Raw genomic sequence first — 19351 nt, 5'->3', positions numbered from 1 at the left:
TTAGAAATTTAAAGAAAAAGAATTTCCCCGGGTGACCTCACTGGTTAAACTCGATATTTAAAAAGGACCTTGTATATCTTAGGTATTATTCAAAGAACCTTTAATTCCCGTTATTTTGATATATGATTGATGGGTGTAATCGGGGTTATAGAGTATACAGCTTGGCCTTACTTCAAATGTGCATCTTTAAAAAAAATTGTCTGCTCCGCTTGGTCATTTTCACTTTCTGGACTTCAGAGGTATATTGTTAAAAAAAAAAAAAAAAAAAAAAAAAAAAATTCTTTGCATTTTATATATTAGTTTTGTCTAGCCTGGCAAAATTCATTTTCCCTAATTTAATACTTGATACTGATAGTGTACTTTAGACTAAATCAGGCTGATTTTTTAGTACAAAGGAGCAGTCATTTTAGTTAGCTGTGTGGTTAGATCATTTACAATCTCTTCAAGTACAATATCCAAGGAAATTTCAGGCACAGTGCATGAAAGTAACATAGAGGTATGCCAAAATTCTCTCCACTGTGCATGTTGCAAATGTAAATAACTTCACCTTACACCCACCACTTTCTCAGAAGTTCATAATATCTGTAGAAAATAATTCTGGTATTTTCGTTTGTTCCGGTTTGTTCAAGTTTATTCTGGTAAATAGTCTGACGCCTTGACCGGAACAATCCGGAACAAACTGAATCTTCCGGAACAGACACGAAATATAACACCCTCATTAAGTCCCATTTTTCACTGGTCGAGTTTATCTGACGTGAGTGACGAGTGGTAAATTTGTTTTCCCCAGTTCTTTGGTATAATCATATTTAGGTCGCTACCTTTTCGGTGAGTTTATATTTATTGTATATATTTGCATAATATGAACATTGAATCTGTTCAAAAAGAACGAAAACAATGCAGTATATTGCAGAGTATAAATAACAAGGAAGTATATAAGAGGAAATTGCGTCTTAAGTTTTTAAAACAAAACATACATGCAGAACTATTTCAGAAGTATAGTGTTAATGATTTCAGGACTGGAATATCTCTTTCCCCAAATTTCTTCCGTCATATATTGTACACTACACAGTACAGTTGAGTCTTTCGATTTTTATTTGTTTCCATAGGCGAATTTCTCGATCTTAAAGTTAAATGAAATGTTTTTGAACTTTATTTTTGTTGTTGTCATATTTGGAAAATGACGATAATGAGATTGCCTAAAATTCTAACAAACTAAACCCACTTTAAAAACTATTTATACTTTCTGTAGTCCCCTGCAACCTTGCAAGTCATATATTTGTGATTACTATATTGGGGGAGGGGGATATCGGGCAAAGACTGCATTGCACTATCTTTGATGTGGTCTGTACGAAAAATGTCTTAAAACTGAGAAGATATTTTATGGTAAATCTGGTTTGCAGGGTTGAGAGTTTTTGATTTTACTGAATATTTAATGTTCAAGTCATAGCAAACATTTTGATTGTACCAAACATAGTTGTACAATGTAAGACATCGACCCTGATATACCCAGAACATACATGTCTTATATTGTAAGCCTAGTAACAAACCGTGAAAGTCAGTTGTCAGAAAAATCTTTAAAAAGTTTGATAAATAATATTGTAATGACCATGGCTACAGTCACAATGACTTGGATACTATTTTCAGTCTTTGCTTCTATAAAGTTTGTTTTTATAAATATGGTACATATGAATATGAATTATAATGCATGGCAGTTATATTATCTCTAATGTCTATGGACTGTCAAACTAGCAGCCAATCCTGGCAACCGATCTTAACATGTGTAACCTATTTTCGAGGTAGAGGTACTTTCGGTACAACGTCTTTGAAAGTCTGTCATAAAGTTTTCAGAGTGTACTGTTTAGCTTATTTCCTACACATATTATGCACTTATGCTATAACTGTTTGTAATCTATGTAAAATACCTACAAAATCATGATGAGAAAAGTCCATGTATATCCTTGTATCACGATGTCCGCCATTTCGGATTAGCATGAGAGTTTCGTACTTAGATATTCTATAATTTTGCATTTGAAATTATTCTCTCTAATGATAGTAGAGTACTGATAAGAAAGTAATTTGCATGTTTTAGTGATAACATCATTGCATTACCGTTGTATCCATGTATGCAATTCATGTTTTGATGTGACAATAGCCGTCGTCTGCATCAAGTGCAGAACCCTCGTCTACATGAATCGATTCAGTTTATTCAAGACTTAAATTATTATCATAATGTTTAATTTCACACAAACTTGAGCCCATAAAATGTTCTTATTTGTTTCATAGATAAGCCCTACAGCATTCGAATACTTATTGTCATATAATTTATATATTTGTAATGTTAACATTGTATATCATGCAAAACTATTGTTTACAATGCAATACAGGGCACACCATACCTGATTGGTTTCATGGGTTGCCGTGCATTCAGGAGTTGGTTGAATTGTCTCAAGTGGTGTCCAGGAAAGTTAATAAATAAAGGAGTGCTGTCATTTTTGGTCAGAAAACTGACTAGTACAGTCAACGCCAAAATTCAAAGTAATAGAAAAAAAAAAGCAGTGTCGAGTTAGTACGTTTTGGATCTTTAAAAATAGCAAATTTTACAATATCAAATAAACAAGAATAACAGATTTATTCCAACAAAAATAGATTGTAACAGTTGTCTGCCACCACACCTCACAGCCCCCCTCCAGTTTGTTATATTAGAATTACCATCATGTCGGCCATTTCTGCGCGTCAGGTAATTCTGCGCAACGATACGTAATTTCTGTAAACATTGGATCACAAATTACTTGGGTTTAAAAATCCGTTTTATATCAAGAAAGGACGATCATACTTTAATTAAGAAAAGTGATGTTCATAAAGTGTAAAAGTGTACAAAAGTTTCCCACATTTAGGCTCGAAATCCACACGAAAATGTGATTTCTAACTGGCAACATGTAGACCCACTCCATGACCTTCTTGAACATGTAACCCAGAAATTCCGATTTACTATGCATCTTTTAGAATCATACAAATAAATACATTATATAAAAGATGGAAAAGTGTACCTTAAAACAATACTGCATTTTAATCCAAGTTTCCAATTTTGCAAGACGTTGTCCCACACGTACAAAATCGCCTGCTACCCAACATGTCAGCTTGCTGCTAGAACATAAATTCTCAAGAAATTCCCCTGGCATATAGTCTGTTTTTAAATTCTTTAGTAATTTTTCCCCATCAACAAGACGTAAACACATTGCATCGTATTCATTGTTGTTTTTCATCCACATAATAGCTTTTTTTAAAAACAAAATGTTGAACTTTACTTTTTTACAAGATCGATTTAGTTTGATTAATATCTCTTGCCATTTATTGGCATTGTTACATTGAATTTTGTCAAACTAACTTTAAACCTGACATAATTAGTAGACTGAACTGCTGACAGAAACAGTCCAAAGTAATGTATTTCATTTCTATAGCCCAATGGATAAACATTAAATCTTTTCAAAGCGGTGCACAGAATAGGCCAACATATCACGAGGCAGGAAAACACCGGGATGGTATCCCGTGTGTCCAAAATTAAAATTATTTTGAACAGAATATTCTGGTGACAACTGCCTCTTTTCCAATAGTGAGCATTGCTTTATTTTATTTTCGTCAATTGGTCAAAATTCAGTATGCGTTTTGCTTCAGTATTGGGGACGGAAACCTTAGGTGCGCAGAAGTGCCCGACAGCGTTGTCTAGTCATGCACAATAACTATAGCTCTTATTTATTTATTTATTTTTATAAATCATTAAACATTGTCCAATTGTTCTCAATTTTATGTTGATGATATAACCCCTCTTCCGTGGCCCCAACCCCAAGCTTTTGACCTTTTCTAACATAACACTCCCTGTTCCTTTGTACAAATATATGTAGCACCCTTAAGGACCAAAAAGGGTCTTACAATATAAAGATCTTTTTGGATGAGGCAGAATCAACATGCTCAATATTAATATCTTCAAGTCAGATCCAGTAGGTTGTCATACAGGGAAGAGTTGCCCAAATTTAATTTGCTAGATTACAACTCTTCAAAATGTAAACATTTGTAAAAGCACTAATCACCATCAAGGCATGTGTTTGTAGAGCTCATTAGAATGTATTTGACCATGGAAAACACAGATAAGTTCAGATACCATATGAAATATTTTAGAAGGGGAAGAAACTAAATGATTCACATATGTTCATATTGGAATCATTAAAGTGGCCTTCTTTTGGTTACATTAATAGATTCATCAAAGCCCTGAAAGGATTTGATGCCATTTTATAATTTTATTTAGAATATCATGTGTTGTATATATTTAATTTGCAAATATTTTGTTGTTTTTGTCTTTCATTGATTTTGGTTTCACAAACATGTTTATCTCAATCTGAGTCAAGAACTTTGGAAATTTCCCATGAATTCCATGTGTACCTGTTGTTTACTACATTTTATATTACAATTTTAGTAATAGACTTGTAATTATAGCTGAGATTTATCTTGTAAACATTCGGAGCCTTCCAGAAGGCCGCTTTCCATTAGGTAATAGGTTTTTTCAGGAAATGCTAATTGTGCCCTGAGATCGGGCAGAGGTCTACATAATCTTGTTTTTCTAGAAATTATTCATTTGTGCTGTAAGATCTTAGCAAAATCAGTTTTATTATTGTTGTGTCCAGAAATTCTTTTGGGCTGGAATTTATTTATTCAGATTATTTATTCAAGTGATTCTTTGGAAATACAATGTGCTAAAAAATAACATACATGGAAATAGAGATTTGAATTTTAGGGAGAAGTGACTTCTCCTTTTGAATAGTACAGGGAGAAGTGAGAGCTCAACAGGGAGCAGTGGTTGCGAAGCAAGAAACGCAATATATATATATATATAGATGTATACACTGTATATACAATGTGTATTCTCTTATTTGAATTAAGCCCGTAGTTTCCCAGTCTTCATTTTTGCATTTAACATTGGATTTAATCAATACTTTATTTTCAAGTAGAAAATTTTCTGAGTTATTTTGGCCATATGACCCTAAAAGAAAATAATAGAAACTGTATTGTAATTTATTTTAACTGCTTAACCAAATTACATTATTGTAATCGCAAATTAGTCCAAATGCTTAATCAAGTACCCATAATCAATTTTTTAAAATTCTTTTATTTTTTTATTCTTGCTAAAAGTTCACAGTAATTGCACTTTCAAAGATTCTAAACGTCTTTGAAACAACCCCTGTACCATGTACATGAGGGCAAATGCACATGTGTCTTCAGATCATACAGTTTGTCCTCATTTCTTTGTTGCAGATAAAACATTACTGTGACCATTCATACATAATACACTACAATGCATAAAATTACAGACATGGCTCCTTTATAGTTGGTATATGAACTAAACCCTTCTTTCCAACTAAATCAACACCGATGTGAGTCCATCTGATTTTAGAAGGAGGGATTTTTGTAATGTAATCACTCACTTTATATAGCTTCATTACAACAGTCCATTGACAGATTGCAAATTTATGGTTTATTTATTTGTCTATGTACTTGCAGTAATTTTAGCCACTGGTAGTATCTGCTTTGCTGCTTTTTTCCATATTTTCACAAATACGAGTCAAGTCAGAAAACAACTTTGATCTTACAACACTTCTCATGAATTCCACAACATAGCATTGTTCGATACATTTCTGGTCTACATAACTGCATTTTAAAGTTAAATCTTAAATAGAATAATACCTAGGCATTGCTTTCAATGAATTTTGTATTTTTTCTGAATATATTTGCCCGATAATTTATGAAAACAGACAATCTAATAAACTGGTAATTCCCAGGAAATGTGATGTCTGCCATTATTACCCGGTTACTGGTTCACTTACAGTCTGAAGCTAATTTTATGACAAAATATTGTACAAGAGGCAGTTAAAATAGCCAGATCATTGATTCTGATATTAAAACACTCAAATTGCTATTTACATACTATTGTTAAAGTTTCAAAACAAGTTTGTATGTTTTTATCATCAAAGGATAGCATGCGGAAATCGAGCAGTGAATGTGCATGAGTTTGTTTGTCAAAGTAATTGATATCAAAACTAGGCCTAGCTACTGATGGCTTGATGAATACATTTCACTACAACACAACACCAGAACCAACCTGGCTAAGGCGAGGGGGCATCTAAAAAGTATGGTCAGGCAAAGTACCTCTAAAAAAAATCACAGGGCAAAGTTGTTTTCGCTTTCCTAAAAGAAGAAGGCGAAGTTGACCTTTTTTTTGCGACTTTGTTACCCACCTCTCCAGGTAGCATGACTCCTGAGGATATATTCTTGGATTGTATTATTGTGATCCATCAAAAGACTGTTGGCACATGACCACTATATGGACCACAACATACACATCAACACCTTCAGTGTTGGATTTAATTTGGATTTGCACTAAAGTTTATTCAGAACTTTAATCATTAGGACTTGTGTCTGTAATTCTTGAATTATTTTGGGATTCTCAATACTCTAGTCTAAGTTCCTTTATTTTCATTTTCACTTTGTATTCCTGAAAAAAAAGATTATTTGTTTAATTTTAGAAAGCTTGCTGCTTTTCACTCGTTTCTGTTACTTGTTTTAAGATGATAGAGTCATAATATATGTAGCAAGATATCATATCATGTTCCTAATAAGAAAGTTTTAGAAATACCTCCCACTTTTTTCACTGGTTTATCTCTAAAACTTTGCAACATTCTATTTTTAAAATTATCTCCAGGCATAAGTCTAAACATAAGAAATGCACACTCTTAATTTTTACAAATAACAATCTTGAATAAGTCTCAGTTTCTGTGTATTACAAAATCATTATTTAACAATTGATGGGAACATGCCTGTGTTGCATTCATAGCTAATAATAAATTCTCTTCCCTAAAAGGCCAGTTTAATGAAAACCATATTGAAGCTGATCCAATATGTGATTATACAATCATTAAGTTATTAAACAGTCATTTTTTCTTTTTGTCGAAAGTCGTAAGTCTAATCAAGAAAGATGAATCCTATTTATATCTGGACAATTAATTCAAATGTATGATGCATATTATTATGATATGCTCCAAACCTTTCTTCTATGAATATGTTGTAATTTGTTGAATTTCGCAAAGTTTATGATTTTATGCTACACAGGGTCTTCATTTGGATCTTCTTAAGACAGTTCCTTACAGTACTGCTGAAATAGATATGGAAGAGTCTCATCAGGACCAGGGACATGGTTTCAGTAACAAGGTTTGTATTAGATACTATATATTCAACTTGTATCATTACGTATTTTTTTAAATTACAATTTCGTTTTTATACAAGGACACTGAAAATTGATAAGAAAACCCCACATATATCAAATGCTGTTTGCCAATTAGCTAAAAGACAATTGCACACAATTAATTTTGATGCAAAATAATTTGTATACATTTCTTGAAGTACGTACAGTGTTTAAGATTTGCTAAAAGAAAAGTAATGAACCACAAGTTAATCATGCTGCTTTTACACTGATACAAACGCAAGTACATCAGAAACTGAGATTACCCATAATTTTAGTTAACCTATATACAGAATACAGATACTTTCATAACAAATGTTTTCTTTTAAATTCTGGATAATGTGTATACAATCCTAGAAATCCAACTTTATTTGACTAATTTAACACAAGACAGAATGAATATTTTTTTGAACTTTAAAATTTCATATATATCAATGATGACTTTACAAACAGCATTAATAAAAACGTAATGGAAATAATGGATATTGAAAACCACTTCTAAAAGACTAGAAAGATAAATCAACCCGCAAATCTGTGTTGATACTGAGGAACAATTCATTCATTATGATTACAGGTGTGGGGCTGATTTATCAGCCTGCAAAAATACATGAAGGTATTTGCATGGTAGTTGATAAAAGTTTGAATCAAATTCTCAAACACATGCATTATTATATTTCCAGGACTGCTTCAGAGTCAGCATTTCCTTTTAAATGGTAAAACAGTGTTATGATGGACATTTAAGTTAATATGTCAAGAAAAACTTAAGACTAATATGTGTAAGTGCTTACAACACTAAATAACAGAAATCTTTGATATCTTAGCTGAATATGCCAATGGTTAATCCAGATGTTTGTCCTACAGGTTGGTGGAGCACCTGAATCTGCAGACATAAGCAGTATCAAAGTGGCAGTGGAGGATGTGGAACACTGCATGATTGGGTAATGTATCTGATCAGGTCTGAGACTCACTCACATACACACACACACATAATTGTATCTCACAGTTGAGTTCTTTGCCAACTATATTGAAATTCAGAGCATATTTGGTTCAATATTGAAGTTTACATGAAAATATCCATTCTTAGGCTTTTAATAAATGCTGTTGATAACTATGATGATGATGGCTATGCTGATGATGAAAATCATACTACTACTAATATTATTATTTTATTATTAGTATTCTTCTTCTTATTATTATTGTTATTTGTATTAGTGAAATGTCTTAACTGATAGGGATACACCATTTCCAATTGTAGTCAGTCTTAATTGTCTCTTCAGTAAAAATGTACTTTTTTCATAGGAATGACCTGGTGTGAGTGAAACACTAGTTTGTTTTCTCTAGTCTTTTCACAGGAAGTGAGAGCCAAAGCATTTGTGTCAACACGAAGCATTTTCATGATAAAAATAGTAGAAATTAATGATGCTGGTTGAATCAGAGTATAAGGACACATAAATTGTATGTTAGAATTGGTGTGAGGAACCAGCTGGTGGTATTTGGTAGTCATCCTACATTTTTCGTTATCCAAACATATTCCATTAAGCTCTTAGTGCCATTGCTTTCTCATGTCTATTCGTAAGTCCATATATATCCATATCATTACATATGTCTGATTCGGACACACTACATACCAAAGTGATCAGAAAACTCTTAATGTACACATACTAAATTTAGTACCTTCATGTATCACTACTAGCATATGTTTTTGTTTATTAGACTTTCACACATTTTAGGCATTTAGCATCATTTATTTTGCTACCTCTGGGGGATTTTTTTCTATTTTCTCCATTTTTTGTGAAAATCACACAGAAAGTGTTTGATGTAACAAAAATGCCAACAAAGGCTTGGGTATATGCCTAGACAGATAATCTAATTGGGATTGGATGCTATTCAGAAAATTTTGGTATGTTTTACTATTTGGGAGACTGTAAACTTGAAGCTTGTTATCTAATACAAATCTAGTTTTCAGTCATATTTCATTTCACTTGCAGTATCTTGCGACATCTAAGGAAATTGACACTTGATCTGCTCTTGCGTTTGTGTGACCTCTGCTCCAGACTGGGTAAGATGTAAAAAATCTATGAGGTCTTGTGAAAATATAGTTCATATCAGAATGTCCATAACGGAGGAAAGGTATTGTGTGTTGTGCATCAGTAAAGAAAAATATCAGATCATAGTCCTGTCTGTATTCATATGCATTGTATTTTGGCCTCGTGACTTAAGAGCACTGTAGAAGCTCAACACTGTAATAAATTTCAATTGATAGGAGTAACTAGATTACATTATTATAATTGCAAATTAGTAAGAATGCTTAATCAACTGCCCTTGAACAAGAATTTTATTTTACTTTATGAAAGTTCACTGTAAAATGGCAGTTGAACTTTTAAAAAAACAAACAGGTTTTAGACAACCTCTGTAACAAGTACATGAAAGCAAATGCACACTTCTTCATACCATATTGTTCATCTCAATATCCTTGTTACCAATAAAACAGTACCATAACTATTCATAGATAACACATTGAAGCATTAAAGTCAGTATATGAATGCACTAAAACCTTTCCAACTGAATTGAAACAACCAACACATGAGTGCATCTGTTTTTAGAACGATGGGCTTAATGTAACCACTCACATACTAGCTGTGATACAACAGTCCACTGATGAGATTACTAATTTATGGTTTTATTATTTGTCTACATATGTGTATTAATGTCAGGCATTGGTCAAATGGTATTTGCTTTCGCAGCTTGTTTTCCCTGTATTTTAAAAAATTAGTGAAAACAACCTTGACCTTAAAGCACTTCTCAGAGTCTGCTAAAAGTATCTAATTTGTTTTAAATAATTTATGTGCAATGAATTATGCATTATTAAATACATTTAATGATGATGACTTGAAAACTTACTGAGCTAAAGATAAGATAAAATTTGTGGTGCTGTGTGTAATGAACTATACAGTAGTCCCCCTCTTGAACGGCCCCCCTGACCAGCGGCCACCCGCTCCTTATGGCCAGAATCCGTTGGCACCGACGAGTTTGTGTTCAAAAGTACCCCTCGCGAAAGGCCACCCGCCTAACGCGACCAGCGGCCAGCATATTAGTGCAAAATCATAAAATTTACCCGTCACAAGCGGCCGCATTTTATTTGAATATGTATCCAGAACCAGTATTGTATTCATAACGTGTGTTAAGTAATTTGATTTCTGTTTCCCGATGTCAGGTTTTCGTTACTGAAAGAAGTGTTGAGTAAAGTACATTTACCACTAAGGTTAATATTATATCATTTACACCTCACGAGAAGCCAAATTTATTCTATAAAAACCGAGAAAGACTCAAATTTTAATCCAGACAAAAGGGTACGTACATGTAATCGAATTAGCCTTATTGCTGTGTTATCATAAGATGTCCGGTTTAGTCACTCTGATAATTGTTAAGAATACAATTATCGAACAGTAGTAACAGCTGAGAAGTGGCAGTATCGATGTACAATACCAAAGTCAGCAGGAAAATGGTTTAATAGCCTTTATGGCTTCCCTTAGTAAGATGTTGAGCTTGTTCACTTTGGTAATCAGTGGCTATTACTACTGACAATAATTGTCAAAATTACGAATCCTAGCGGCCGCGAGGTCAAATATGCGTGATGTTAATGGTACACATCTAAGTCGTTTTGGTTTCTCTCACCTAGTTTCAAGAAATGTATAAAACAATAGGGTACCAGACTGCGACTAACGAATCACGTGACAAGATCACTTCCTTTAAAAACACACGGCAATTTGTTTAGATGCATACAAAATTGTTTTATCAGTATTGTAGTTGGCAACATGAATAACTTACTGCAAAAAGATCAACATGTCATCGAGGAAAATAAAAATTCTCAGTTTAGAGGAGAACGTTAAAGTTATTCAACTGACGGGGGGGGGGGGGGGAGGGTGCGTCGAGGATCCTTGCAGAAAACTAACGTCGGGAAGACTCAGATAAACAATATCTTGAAAGATAATGAAACAATTCTGCAGAAGTGGAAAGGTGAAATGGACGGAGAAAGGAAGATTGTCTGAGCCAGGAGACGTTTGTATCCTGATTTGAAAGACAAGAAAAAGCAAAAATTTTGTCAGTTGAACTGGGATATGACGAATTTACCGCAAGTAACGGATGGTTGCACAAGTTTCAAGTGCGACACAATATCAAGTGTTGTGTCATTAGCGGCGAATCAGCTGATGTTAATAATGAAGTTGTCGAAGGCTGGAACAAAAGACTAAACGATATATGCAGGGGATATGACAGCAAGGATATTTTTAATGTGATGAGACTGGTTTGTTTTTAGACTGTTACCAACAAAGTGTCGTGATGTGAACTGTAACATAATTATAAAGACAGTTTAAAAACTGTATCAATGGTTATTCATAACATTCTTTTGCAAACGATGACAAAGTTTGTTTTACATTATTTCACATCATGCATGTGATTTTTTAATTAAAATATTATATATTTAAAATTAAATGTACTGTTGACTTTTTTCATATGTATTTACTATTCGCATTTGTCATCCCCCTCTAGAAAGGCCACCCGCATTATAAGGCCACTTCCCTGTTGCATTAGGGGTGGCCTTATAAGAGGGGGACTACTGTATTGTCATGGTGTTGACTTATGATGCTGTCTTTTATGAATGCAGTTCCTGCAAAGGTTAGAAACTCATTCATTTCATTTTCTGACTGTTGTTTTCAACATAATTTTCTCCACTCTTTACAAGTAATAAATCATGCAATGATGAGACTGATAGATTAGCTTTTGTACTGGTAAAATGTAGTCTTGTACCAGTATGAGGACCTGGTAGTAGCAGAAACACTGGATCATTTCTTTTCAGTTTCTCAGAGACTTTAAAAGTTGCACTTCATCGAATTAAGTTATCAACTTAACAGGAGTAAAGATAAGTGTGGAAAAAAAACAGAATGATTTTTTCGGGATTTTAGTCTGCTGTTCCAAATCAAATAATGCAGATATCTGGTCAGAAATATGTAACAGTAAATCCTGAATTTATTTATCCTGTATTCATCCTTTTTCTATATATGTCCTAACAACTGGTATATTTACTAGTGAAACTCAGACATGACTTTTCTCCATTTTAAAGCGGAATCCAACTTTTCATATGATGAGAAAAATCTGATTATTGATGTAATCCATTTTTTTTGTATCATCTCCAATCTGATTTGTAACAAATATTTTCTATGGCCCCACTCAGCAATGATCCTTGTAAAGTATTCGTTTCTTCTGTTAGTTCACACATGAATGTTATAAAGGGTATTCTGCTTGGTCAGAAGTCCCTACTCATTCAGTGAATCTTTGAGTAACAGAAACTGATGGAAATGGAAAGAAAAAAGCATTGTTGCAAGAGAGAAAAGAACACAAACATGTTTGATAAATGTTAGATAAATGTATTTAAATGGCAATGGCAGAAGTGGAAAGTTGATTGAAATTTAGCTGCTCAGTTCATAAAAAAGGCTGAATGCCAGAGGACTGGCATTTTGTGATCTTTGCAAGAAAGATTTGAATTAAGCTAATCGCGGTTGAAAGAGTTTGGAACAGCAGACAGTACCTCCAAAAGAAGCTGCATACAGAGAAATTTAGTATCAGAAGCACAACTTACAGCCAGTATGAAGAGGTGCTTGAAAGGAAAAAAAGATCCTTGTTGAGAGAAAAATTAAAGATTGAACACTGAGCCAAAAACATCAGTGGTGACAAAAAGGAAAACAAAAGAAATCCTTGCCAAGACTAGCATATCAGTATCAACAGGTTGTGTCCAGTGGGGGACAGGTGTCCTTGGGTGAATTATATAAGACATTTGTTTCTAAAAAAGAAGTGTAATATTGCTCTAAATACAGACAAATTATTGTGACTGAATAACTATGTGAACACTGACATGCACATGTAACAAATTCAGCGCTAATATTATTGGAGAAGTCAAAGTGATAATTATCATTGTGAAATTCTTCAAGTATTGTTGGAAGTTTCATAAAGTTTTTCAAATGATGTTTGTTTGGAACAAAGTTAAACTTTGCAATGTATTGTGACTCTAAGGGCCACCAGGAGCAGTTTAATATGACTGTACAGTGCATTTTTGGCTGGAAACCATTGGCCCCTGGGGCCCCAGATCAAGGGCAGAGTGCCTTGAGACCCCGTTGGGGGAGGATCCCCAGTCCCCCTTTTACACATTTTTAATTTTTTCTATGGAGGACCAAAATCATGTCTGGAAACTAACACACTTTGCTGTTAACAAGGTTTGTCAGTATCATAACCAGTAGCAAACTCTGTGACATCACATGCACTGGACATTCTGTGATGAAAAATGATTTTGTCTTTGTAAAATGTTTAATATATTTTGGAAGGACACTTGCTTCTTGATTTATAATGTGTAAAAACACAAAGTAAAGTCTTAAATATTAATGGTTACAGAACTGCTTCTGGGGCTGTTTTTTATATGCAGTAAATGAAATGTGCAGTATCAGCATCAGAATGAACAAAATTATTCGTTTTTCTATTTCTCTAAACTATTTCCATGAAAATAAGAACTGTGGTAAACAGAATCTCAAATGAGTAATGATCTAATGTTACATTTATGAAACCCATTGAATGACCTCCATCTGAGATCGTCTTTGTTTTTTTGTGTGTGTGTGTGACTGGAACATGGGAGATATCAAACATTGATGAGAGAGACATGAGAGATTGCTGATAGTGGGAGAATAGACCTCCCACTCTGGCATTTAACATGTACGAAAGCTGAATATTCTTAATGCCAAGATATTTCTGTCAGAATTGATCAGATTGTATTAAACAGTTTAAGAGAAGAGGCTTCTTTTAAGGCTTTCTAGTTTTAGCAGTGGCAACCCTATATGATATCATATTGGAATGGTTTGTGCAAAAAGAAAGTGCATCACTCCAGGATGCTTTCTGGCGATGTATTTTGTTAAATTCTTTTAAGCTGTTTTTCAGAAAAAAGTCATTGAAATATTTTCTAGTTTTAGTAACTACAACTTAGTAATATTTGAGAGTGTAGCGCCATACATTTTACAAACTTGAAAGTTCTTTATGCCAAAATGCTTTGTTGGAATTCTCTTGAGTGGTATTTGAAAACTCACTTAAATGTTTGTCTCTTTATAGAAATGGTGGCTTTAGTTGATAATTGAGTGGTATTATTTGTATAAAATTGAAAGTCATTCATGATAGGATGCTATCAGTTAAATATCACCTATTCTGTTGAGCAGTTTTTGAAAAGAAGTCATTCAGAAATTTTCCTGTTATTAGTAATGGTGGATATGCTTTACTTCTGAGTGTTATTATTTATATAAATTTGAAAGCCCTTGTGGTAGTAAATTTGTACCAACATTGTATTTGTAAAAGTGGTGGCCATATTTGTGTATTAAACCCCAAATTCTGTTGATTTCTTTTTTAGTAGAAGTCATTTAAATGTCTTTTTTCTTTATAGCATGATCTTTATAAATGTGAAAGGACTGCCAGGATGCTTCCTGTCAAGTTTGTTTAAAATTGGTCAGTTAGTGTATCAGAAGAATTGGAAAGTTGAAAATAGCAATTGTTGACAAACTCTTGAGAGACAATGCACGAGTTAATTAATTGTTCTACCATAGAAGCTTTTATGGGGAAACTTAAATTATCAGCTTAGTTTAATCATATAAAGAGAATGAACTCAGTGACCCAAAAAATGTTATGCTTATTTTAAGGTAGCTTCACCAAACAAATTATGTTATGCTTCATGTTAGCTCGTCTATTCGTAAGGCCATTCAGTCAGTATGGTCCTGTGTTGGGCATGTATTGTCCTTTAGTGATTGCTTTTGTCAAATTCTTCTTGACGAAGGATACACCAGATTCAGCCAAACTTTGATGTATTTTAGCAAGAACTCTTAGATTTGTACAGTGATTTAGAATTTCCATAAAATTATTAGCCAATTACTGAAAGAAAAACATAGCACTTAAATTAATTTTTCTCGGAATATTATGACTAGAGTTTTACCAAATCTGACAGAAAACATCCTGGCATAAATACCTTTCAGATTCTTGCAAACTAATGCAGATCTGCCTTCAAATATGTCTGCTGTTATGTAATAGTGCCCCAGGCAAGGGATACTTTTGTTGCCCCCAACTTGAAAGAAAACCATAAACTCTGTAAAATGGTGCTCCCTAGGGCTAAGTCCTTGGGCAGTTGCCCATTTTGCCCACACCTTATGACAGCCCTTTTGATGATACAAGTCATGAAGAAAATTACTAGGTCATTAATCTCATTTCAGTGATGGATTGCTGCAAAATCTTCCTTGAATGGTAATGCTCCATAAAAGTAGAAGTAGACATTATGATTCTGTTAACTATTTAAGACGAGTGACGTTAATCACATCATGCAAAATCATTACACTTGTTATTAATTGCTTTAAAGAACAGGCATGAAATAATCTCATGGTGAATTATATAAAAAGATATGTAAATGAAAGAGATTATGCAATTAACTGGGAGTAGAGGAGGGTGCTTTCCTTGGATCCTACATGAGAATACTTGATAACATTAGCAGAGTCTTTAAATATGAATAAATGACATCAAAATACAGGTTAGAGAATTTTTAATTTGTTCTCTAGGTCCTGTAAAATATGAAACAAGGAATGTTCAAAGTAAGAAATGTGCATGTGCACTGTGATATTAAGCTCGCAACATTTGTTACTAAAATGGGCCAGTCACCAAGCACATTGTCCCAACTTTTATTGTTGGATTTCAGAATATACAGTTTGGCACCAATTTCATGGCAAGGTCAACAGTTTGTAGAAGTCCACATTTTAGTTTAAGGTATAAGTTAATTTCCAATCAAAATATGCAATGATTTGGGAAAAAAATATTCAGTTGAACCTTTGAAAATGTATCTTCATTTACAATTTCCTTTGTTTTGTAACTTATAAATCATGGTTTGTATATTCATATAAGAATTCATTCTATGGGGATTCTTATTATAGTACATCCTGCTCATTTAATGGTCAATTTTAAACTATCAGAGCAATAAATTTATAGTGATATTCTTTTCCAGAATCACTCCTGATAGAGACAAAGATGTTTGAATGGACTCTGTGTAAAGGAGGCAGTTTTTCTGACATTTGTGAGACTCTTTGATGAAATATTTTTATTGTCAGTTTTTTAAATAATGAATTTTGGTTACACTTTATAATTTATTTGATAGATTATATGGTGAAGTATTTATTTACACTGTTAATATCTTTTAATGTACTATGTATATTTTTCTGCAAAATGCAACAATCAACATATTTTTCATATCTCACTACATATTTCATATCATTTATATCATGTTATTGTACACTTTTATATATAATTTTATATCACTCTGCTTTTGAGAAAAATACATATCAAAGTTCATAATTTAAATTTACTTTTACTAATTCTATTTTTATAGCAGTTTAAGATCATTATGAAAAAGGAATTCAGAATAAAATTTGCATAAATATAGCAATCCATTATGAAAATAATATTTCTTTCACCCACAGTTTCTACTAAAGTCACCATCCAGCTGGTATTGAATATGCTTTTGAGAAGATATGTTTATGCCCACCATAAAGCAGGGCATGTTATGTTATGATGTTGTCTCTCAAACCATCTGTTACCAGTTTCATTTTGAAACAATGACTCCAGTTCCCACTGTACTAGATGTAAGGAAGAACTTGTTGACTTTGGGATTAAAGGTCAGAGTCATTGTGACCAAAATAAAAAATGGTTTTTGCAAAGCAAAATTAGTTGTACACTACTTAACTGAGCAAACCTTTGTGAATTACTTGCACTTAGGGTAGGAAGAATCCTTTCTATCTTGGAGTTAAAAGGTCAAAGGGCAAAGTCACTGTTACTTAAATGAATGAATGGTTTCCAGTAATAACAGTTCTACATCACATATATTGAACACACTTTCTAGATGACTTGCACATGGGGGTAAGAGATGATTCTGTTACAGTAGAGGTTAAAGATCAACGGTCAAATACACTGATGGAAAGAAGAATGCTGGTTTCCACTTTAAAAACTTTCAGTTCTTGACTGTGAACTTTCACCAATGTTTGTTGATGACTTGCAAGTTAAATAATACATAAGCCTGATATCATAAGGTTTAAGGTCTAGGTCACTGACTTAAAGACTTTACATAATCACTATAGTTCTTGACCAGGGTTTATAAATGGTTTACACTTATTGTATGGAAGAGGTCTGTTGATTTGGGGGTCCAAAGGTCAGGCTCATTGCATAATAACTTTATTTTTGAGTATGTTCCTTGTCCAAACTTTGTGTATGCTTGCACTTAGGTTAATATAGAGAAGTGTATTTTCTTGGGTCAGAAGGTCAGAGGTCACACTCATGGTGAGTCTGAGAAGAAAATAATGGTTTCAGCACAGTAAGTTTAGGTTGTGATGGCAGAGCTTGACCAAAGGTCCAGGCCATTGAGACTCACTGGCTAATCATGACCTACAATTGCCAGTATAGCACCTATTAAAGACAGGGCAGCAGATTAATGTGTTGTTCACGATACTGTTTTTTTTCATTGGGATAAATATAAATACATCAATGCTTAATATGGTTTCTTTTATTGGATAGAAATTATAATTTAATAAAATATTTTGCATCTATTCTTCATCTTATATAAGAATGTTATGTATTTTACAGAGAATAAATAGGCAGAGTGAACTATATCTAATAATATCTTTTTGAAGATCCTCTAAGTGATTGGACCTTAACTGGTGGGAGGAGTACATGTAAAGTCATAAGCTGGAGCAATGGAATTGGACAAATTCAGTGTAAGAATTTTTATTTAGACAATATTAAATTCAATGGAAACACACTCTGCAAATTCTTTTTGGTTTCTATATTAATTTGGAAAGGTCTTGTTTCAGCATTTTCTAACTTAATTTTAAAATCCTAATGTTTTTGTGGTTTTGAGTAATATTACAAGTTTGGATTTCAGAATGAAGCATATTTATTATCAGACCAAATAAATATGGGTCAACTCATCACATGAATGATTGTGTCAACATTTTTGGATATAAAATTCTCATACATCAGGTAATTATTCACATGATACTGCCATCATGTTAATTAAACTATTTTGGCAATTTTTTTATGCAGTTAGAAATGGTATTTTGTTGCAACCTTCTCTTCTGTAACATATTTATCCTATCAAGGATGTTCTTTTTGTCCTAGAAAAGGAATGAAGTGAAACTCATTTTTGTTGAGTTCCTATGGGCTGAATCAACATGTCTTAAAATATTTATTGCCTTGTAGCATATCACTTGGTCCTTGTAGATTTTTACTACCAACTAATGTATTTTTACTAACGACTAATGTTTCTTTACCATTAAGATCCATCAGAATTGTTTTCAGTGTTTCATGTTTAATGAGTGATTCATATTTAATCAGAAGTCCACTTGCTGTTGCTTATTTTGTTTTGGAACATCATTTTGTTTTTTTTCTCGTTAGGTTTTGTTGATAAACTACTGTAATTTTATGCATTAATCTAGCTTTATTTGAACCTGACAGTTATCAGCAGTGTTTTGGTGCAGAAGAACTTTATAGCTGAGTGCCAACACACTCTAAGAATATTCAGTGATTACTTCAGGGTTGGAAAAATCAAACATAAACCACATGTATTTTCTTTCTTTTACTTTTGTTTTCCTTTAGTATTTAGCAATATACTGTCCAGTTCTGTCCTTCATTTGCTGTGGTGCAATGAAGACTTCAAGGATACTATGCTACCAGATTTATCTAGGCCTTTCACTTGATGACATTATTCTTCAGTTATAATGACTGCAACCTCTTTACTAATATACTTTATTTCAATCTTCTCAAGTAAGGTTAAACTAGAAATAACTTGGATTAAGTTAAAACTGCCTGAATCCCCATTTAAGTAGAGGTGTCGATCCCTACCAGCTGTAGAGTTTGTAATTGGTATTATGTAGGTGATACTAAATGGGGATTCCAAGTGAGGATAAAAGAACTCTTGAGGGATATCCATAATCAAAAAGATTCCCCAGTGTCCCT

At 33.2% G+C, this 19351-nt stretch overlaps 1 protein-coding gene across 3 annotated transcripts in view; it reads left to right on the top strand.

The window, feature by feature from the left end:
• The first annotated feature begins 706 nt into the window (after positions 1–706).
• LOC149796500 (uncharacterized) overlaps positions 707–19351 on the top strand; it is a 28559-nt gene continuing 9914 nt past the window's right edge. For all 3 annotated transcript variants that reach the window (XR_016421706.1, XM_089961218.1, XM_089961217.1), the window contains exons 1-6: positions 707–825; positions 7156–7254; positions 8147–8223; positions 9274–9344; positions 16353–16421; positions 18028–18111. Coding sequence is in view for 2 of the 3 variants with exons in the window: in XM_089961218.1 (XP_089817344.1) it covers positions 7210–7254; positions 8147–8223; positions 9274–9344; positions 16353–16421; positions 18028–18111 (346 nt within the window). In the remaining variant the exon portion in view is untranslated. The remainder of the gene's footprint in view (positions 826–7155; positions 7255–8146; positions 8224–9273; positions 9345–16352; positions 16422–18027; positions 18112–19351) is intronic.

Source organism: Sinohyriopsis cumingii, chromosome 6 (genome assembly GCF_028554795.1).
Source record: "Sinohyriopsis cumingii isolate HCF-2022 chromosome 6, ASM2855479v2, whole genome shotgun sequence".
NCBI classification, from domain to species: Eukaryota; Metazoa; Mollusca; class Bivalvia; order Unionida; family Unionidae; genus Sinohyriopsis; species Sinohyriopsis cumingii.
This window is presented reverse-complemented; position numbering and strand designations above follow the sequence as displayed.